Here is a 6,728-nt window from a genome sequence, read left to right on the forward strand (position 1 = left end):
CGCCATTTCCAGCGTACCAACCGTGACCACCGCAAGGGCGCCATCGATATCAAGTGCAATCTCGTCGATGTCGTCCACGGCAAATTCGACACCGACGGAGACGAGTACGCGACCCTCATCGTGCTGCTGTTCCGTTTTGACCCACGGAAGCGTGCCCGGCGCGTGGCCGAGGCGCAAATCTCGCTGGTCTTCGACGGCCTCACAGAGGACGACCCGCGGCCCGTTGTCGAGGCAATTTCCTTCGATGGACGCTATTCCGTCGCGCCGACGACGCAGTCCGAGTCTGTGACCCGGGGAGCCGAGGGCACTCTCGGCCTCAGCGCCATCCAAGGCGCCGAGCTGTCTGGTGGTCTCAAGGTCGAGAAGACGGTGACGCGCGACATGGAGCACTTCACAACGGTCATTGGGTCGGTGGACCTCATCGGCTACAACTACGGCGAGCCCAACTGCGCGACCTGGTCGCTTATCGAGAACGAGGCGCGCGAGACAGGTGTGCCGGCTGCCGTGAGGGCGGGGATCCTGCTGCGACGGACGGAGGAAGAGGCCAGGTTCAAAGCGACGATCAAGATTGAAGTCAAGGCCGATTTTAAAACTTCGATGGAGCGCTTCTTTGGTGGAAAGCCGAAAGATGACCCTGTGCTCTTCGACCCCGCGAAGAAGCCGACAAACAAGCTCATGGTGTACGACACGGAGGATCTGGGGGCCTTAGACCTGGAGAAGGTTTCAGACGTCACGTTCCTGACTGTGAGAGACGGTGCAGTGAAGAAGATTGGATCATCACAGTGACCTTGTTAGGCATTGGTGTCAGGGATCAAAGTCAGGCAGTTCGGACCTCTTTTCAGACTGAATAACATCTGAGGTCATTTTTCGTTGTGACCATGCAAAATGTCTTTGTTCATCCTCGTCAACAGCCCTGAAACCCGTCTAAGTCAAGACATCGAGGCTAGGCTCGGCCCGGGGCCTTGATTCATTGCAAATACCTACCTGCTGCGGGTCTGAGTGACTCGTTTCTGCTACGGCTAATACTACCTAAATTCTTAGCAAAGCTGGCTCGCTCGAACGACATGTCGGATCACACCCAAACATTTATCGCATTCATGATCCCATCCTAGTTCCAGGCTCATGGTGGCATGGATGCTGACAGTGACCAAAGTCCATCCTCTAGACCCTCTCTCAGGGGGGTGCAACATGACGGTCGAGCTGCATGGCTCAGCTGCCCACATTCGGTTCGGGGGGCCCTGGCTTAGCGCTTACAGGTCTTTGTCCTACTCGCCAGCCTTCCAGTGAAATCCATGTCCTGCTTACACCTGGCCGTCCACCCGCCCATCTTCAGTGGTGAGGGCGCCTGCAGCAGAACAGAAGTGGGTTAATTATCACTCGGCGGATTTGGGGGCCGAGGAGCGATCACGTCGCCCTTGGCCAGCCTTTCCAGCAGCTGGCTTGTGTTGCTATGCTGGCGAGTGGTCCGTCTGTCAAGCTGCCATGCCGCGACTTGACTTCAGACGTTATACCTACCTGCTCGTCGTGACTGGACTCCAGATATGAGACGAGACTGATCGTGGCTGTCGCAATGGACACTCCAAAGACGCCGATTGAGGGCAGCGCCTTTCTGCCAGTTGGCGAACCGGATGGTGATGAGGAGCACAACATGAGCGCTGTAGAAAGCGAGCTCGACGATGAGGCGGAGAACGACGACGATGAGACCGATGACGATGATGAGAGTCATGCGTCGTCGGAGGAAGACCCGGAAGTCTCAAAACCCATTCAGACGAAGATCTTCGAAGCGATCGAGAAGATCAAAACGAAGACCTACAAGCTCGGCAATCGCGACCAGCGCAAGCGGTTCTTCGACACCTACGGCGAAGCCATGAAGAACCGAACTGAGGACGACGATCTTACGTTTCTGCACGTTCTTCTCAATACGCGTGACATACCGGTCAAGACGCTCGAGTCGCCCGTCAAGCACATTGTGCAGAAGTACCCTCGACTGCTCCTCGAGGCTGACCGCGAGAAGAAGACGCCGCTGTACATCGCCATCGAGTCCTCCAAGATGAGCCGCCTCGCCGAGATCATGATCGACGGCTGCAAGTACTTCGACAGGGCCCTTGCTAAGCCATGTCGTGAGAAGGGCGAGAACTGCCTGCATCTTGCCATGCGATCGCGACATCTGCCGGGTGCCGTCAAGCAGAAATTTATCAGGCTTGCGCCCAAAGAGGCCATTTACGCTCAGGACAGCAAGGGCTACACCCCGCTCCATTACGCTGTCGAATTCAAGCGTGCGAATGAGGAGCAGCTCGAGGTTGTCAAGCAACTCATCGCCAAGGACGACACGGCATTTCTCAAGGTCACCAAGGCTCCCGATCCCCGGTCGGTGTATCAGTATGCAGAGCACACTCGCCTTACCTACGACGTCCCAAAGGCATCAACAAGGACCCCCACAAGCTCCAGATCAAAGGATAAGAATGCCGACTCGAGGACGCCAGGAGAGCAAGACGCATCCAGGGATCAGCCTGAGCCACAAGCAACGGCAGCGCCCAAGCGTGAACTAGACCCCAAGTCCAAGCGGGAGGCCGAGAGAAAAGCGCGCGAGGAGATAGAGGCGCGACAGAAGAAGGAAGCCAGTTCGCGCCATGGTCAGGGCAGAAACGAGAACCCCGATGTTAAGTCTCGTGAGCCTGTGGGCCCGCCGCCCGTTGATGGATCGCGGAAAGGGGACGCCGTCGATCCGCTAATCCGGTCGCTCACCCGCAAAGCTACTGTCACATTTGATGAGACGGCAAAGGAAAAGTCTTCACGCAAGTCTCGCAAGACGGTCGAAGATCCCAAAGAAGCTGAGGAAACGAAGAAGAAGCTGGAGGAGTGGTCAGCGAAGATCCGTTTGGAGCTCAAGCTGCATTGCATGAGGACCAGAGCTCCGGATGAGACGACACGGTTCTTGTACGGGAAGAATAAGGCTGGTAAGATTCCGCCCTGTCACAGGCGCAGTGTGCTCAGCTTTGGTTGTGAAGGTTGGCTGACGGAGTTCTGACGATCAGGCACACAAATCTGTTTCGAGTACTTCGGCGCTCCAGCTGCCATCAAGTCTCGCGATTTCAAAGCTAGTTTCGAGCACCTCCGTTTTGATGAGGTCCTGCAATATGTTGCCTTTCCTCGTCTTGAAGTCGAGCCCAAGCCGGCTCTACACCCGAGAACTAACGCCGCAGACGAGGACTATCCCCTCGAGAACCTAGGACGCGGCCTGACTGACATGATCTACTTCTTCGACTGGCTTCGCAAGAAAAATGTTAAGCGCATTATCAGAGTCATCGTACAGGAGGTCGACGGTCAGCCTTCGCACAGTGACGAGGCTATCGAGCGGGCATTGGCTGGCTTTCAGGTCGAGGCACTGGACTGGCAGAAGCCAGATCTCGACCCAGATACGATATGTGCCGTCAGCGAAGAACTAAGGGAACTGACGCTCCACTGGCGAGGAAACAATGCCGTGCTGAAGGGCTGGAGTGATAACGACGGCCTTCGCCGGCTGCGGCATCTGGAGAAGGTCCATATGCACATTCATCGGGTAAGCTCTCTCCTTTGCTTGATGACAATTCCCCCACAGCTGCCTGCTGGGTACGATGAGAAGGCAGAAGTTAACCCAATGACCCAGGACCTTGAGACCGTTGATCGATCCCTGCTGTACTTTCAAAGGTTCTGCAAGAGACTCAATGAGGATTGTGTTCCAGCCGCTCGAGAGGCACCGCTACCAACAGACGAGGCTAGGCTGTCCATCTCGATTCCCAACGGCAACGGCATTGGCGATGATGCATCTGAAGTAAGCAGAGATGATCAGGGTGAAAAGATCGAGACATTGGCCTTCGCGCGTCGCAAACCCGTGCAGGTTATCTCACACAACAACGACATCAGAGCAGACACATCCCTTGGCGCTACACCCTCTGCCTCGCAAGCAGAGGCCAAGGCGCAGGCAACTTCTCATCGCTGGCTTGACACAACTGATAACTTTGCTGACATGATTCAAAACGTGTGGATGACTGCCATGCGCAAGGGTCGCGGGGGGCCAACTCGTGACCAACCTCTGCTGAAGCATGTCGTTGTTGCTCTCATCGACGATGGAGTTGACATGCATGATCAATCTCTCCAGGGCAAGATCCTCGATGGTCAAACATTCGACCACGGAGACGACTTCCGCGTTCGTCCATACTGGGTGTCGGAAAAGGGCCACGGTACAGTCATGGCAAACATGATCTGCCGAGTCTGCCCCATGGTCAAGATTGTGGCCATCCGCTTGGATACAAGAGCTTCATCCACTCCAGGCAAGACGAGCATTGTTGTTCGAAGTGCGGCAGAGGTAATTTCAATCTGTATTCATCCTTTTAGTCAGACCACAACTGACATTTTCAGGCCATCGAAGCGGCCGTCGAGAAGGACGCGCACATCATCTCCATGTCCTGGACTGTCGCTCCACCCACCGACACCGAGGATAAGGAGAAGTTCGACGAGGCGATCCGTATTGCTGCCAAGCAGAAGATCCTCATGTTTTGCTCCTCCAGCGACGGCGGCCACTATTCCGACACTGACTACCCGAGCGCCAGTGCCCGCGACAGCCTATTCCGCATTGGCGCCGCCCAAGACGACGGTCTTCCGTACTCGTGGGCTGGGCCCGTCGACAAACTCGACTACATTTTCCCCGGCGTGGAGGTGGTGCAGCGCAGCTCGCGGCCAGCACCAGGTACGCTCGCCAAATGGAAGCCCGAAACAGGGTCCAGCATCGCAACCGCTCTAGCGGCTGGGCTGGCGGCGTTGGTGGTGTACTGCGTCAAGATAGGGGCGCTGCATACGCAGAGTAATCCAGGGGCCAAGACAACCGGCGTCACGGCAGCTGACGTTGACCTGATCAAGATGCACAAGAACATGAAGCAGGCTTTCGACGGAATCGGTGCAAGCCGGGAGACGCAGCACAAGTTCATCGAGGTCTGGCGGTTGTTTGAGTCGGCGGTTGGCGAGCTGAGATCAGGAGACCATGACAGCCGCATGGCGGTGATTGCCAACTTGGCAAGGAACCTGGTGCGAAGGTCATGACCTGGACCAAAGGCATTAGACAGGGCAAATACATGCAATGATAAAGTGAGACATCAAAATCGGACCATGATCCGAGGCGGGTGCAAATGATCGTGTTCCCAACATCAACGGCATCAAAATGCTTCCGAACAGCAAGTCCGCGGGATATGGCAACTGAATTCCGAGCTATGACGATGGAAGCGACATGGGACCATTCATCCTGTCAGTGATGCGGAGTTTGTTTGAATTCGTGATTATCAAGAATAGAGGAATGGTACAAGATGATTTGAAGCTGAGAACCGTCGCTCTTCCTCGTGAGGCGAAAGAAAATCGCTCTGTTCAAGTAACCCAACAATCAACGCAGATCAAGCGATAGCATCTTCTACGATGCTCATCTTGGGCGCAACCGGCCCAGCAGGCGTTTGTTTGCTGCGCGAGAACCTCTTCCGCAAACATGCTACTATCGCCTACGTGCGTAATGCCTCGAAGCTTCCTGACGACTTCACCAAACCCTCCGCTTGAGGTAAGATGAACAGCTGCCTATTCGCATATTTCTGGAACCTAATCCAAACATAGGCAGTAGAAGGCCAGATGGAAATACAGACAAGCTCAGTCTCGTCGTTTCAAGGGCTACAGTTATTATTTCCCCTCTGGGACCGACCGGAAAGACTATAGAGGAGTATCCATACCCGGGCTATTACTCGACCATTATTCCGTTGGTGCGCCAGCACTCGGTCAAGCGCATCCTCGTCTTGGCCACCGTGTCCGTCGAAGACAGCGACGATAAGTCCTCCTTCGTGCGTTGCGCTTTGGTGACGGGCGTCAAATACAGGTTCGCGGCAGCCTATTGCACCAATGTGGCCATAGCAAAGGTATTCCGGGAGACTGCCGAGGGTGTCAACTGGACAGTCTTCCGCGTCGGCATGGTTCAGGGCGAGCATGACGAGGGGAGCTGGCGGAATGACAGGCAGGGTGTCGTCTTCGCGGGATCGGTCGGCGAGCCTGGCTAGACTTGGAACATCAAGAGGGGCGCTTTGGCGAAGTGGCTCATCGATCGTGCTGAGGTTCCGAACGAGACTCTGGCCAGCCGGACGCCTGCCGTGAGTAATCTCAAGGTATAGGATCCGGAACATCGGCCAGCGAGGAGCTCAGTATGGACACTTGACATTTAAATGGTGGCATTTCGGGCATGGGGTATTATCTGGGTGCACTCGTGAAATCAATTACTTATTGAAAGGAAATTTTATCATTTCAGCAGGCCACTCATCCAAGTGTTAGCGAAGTTCGTTATGTTAAATTTACAGAAGCCATATATGCCGCGACACCCACTTCATCGATCTTGTTTCCCACGTTGACGAACCAACATGTATGAATGCTCACGAACCGAACAGAATGGGTTGCTCGACTTAAGTAGAAAATTTAACATGCATCAGGTTGACTATATGATCACTTAAAATCGAGAAACATCTGTTTTGACCTCCTCCCCCTATTGGAAGCTCTGCGAAGGACAACTGTGAACGAGCTTACATGTATAGATGGCGAGCCGCCGAGATATCTTTCAGTGTACTTTTCAGATCCTCCCGGCTCAAACTTCGATATTATAGTGGTCTTGGCAGGCCGTCACGGAAGCCGTGGCCGGAGAGCCGGCAACGTGATACTCGGACGTAGCGGTG

The 6,728-nt window shown here is 54.9% G+C and overlaps 3 protein-coding genes across 3 annotated transcripts in view; all 3 read left to right on the top strand.

The window, feature by feature from the left end:
- Positions 1-786, top strand: part of VDBG_07411 (conserved hypothetical protein) — a gene marked incomplete at both ends in the record, with an annotated part of 1,258 nt that extends 472 nt beyond the window's left edge. The window contains one exon of the mRNA XM_003002794.1: positions 13-786. Within this exon, the coding sequence (XP_003002840.1) occupies positions 13-786 (774 nt within the window). The remainder of the gene's footprint in view (positions 1-12) is intronic.
- A 784-nt stretch (positions 787-1,570) lies between these two features.
- Positions 1,571-5,076, top strand: VDBG_07412 (conserved hypothetical protein; the record flags this gene model as incomplete). The annotated part of the gene is made up of 4 exons (XM_003002795.1): positions 1,571-2,957; positions 3,036-3,559; positions 3,599-4,345; positions 4,399-5,076. 4 exons carry the CDS (start codon positions 1,571-1,573, stop codon positions 5,074-5,076), a joined length of 3,336 nt encoding a protein of 1,111 aa, XP_003002841.1.
- Positions 5,077-5,442: 366 nt separating this feature from the next.
- Positions 5,443-6,065, top strand: VDBG_07413 (conserved hypothetical protein; the record flags this gene model as incomplete). Its single annotated transcript, XM_003002796.1, has 2 exons — positions 5,443-5,530; positions 5,632-6,065. 2 exons carry the CDS (start codon positions 5,443-5,445, stop codon positions 6,063-6,065), a joined length of 522 nt encoding a protein of 173 aa, XP_003002842.1.
- Positions 6,066-6,728: the final 663 nt, after the last annotated feature.

This window comes from Verticillium alfalfae, genomic scaffold (genome assembly GCF_000150825.1).
Source record: "Verticillium alfalfae VaMs.102 supercont1.9 genomic scaffold, whole genome shotgun sequence".
Classification (NCBI taxonomy): Eukaryota; Fungi; Ascomycota; class Sordariomycetes; order Glomerellales; family Plectosphaerellaceae; genus Verticillium; species Verticillium alfalfae.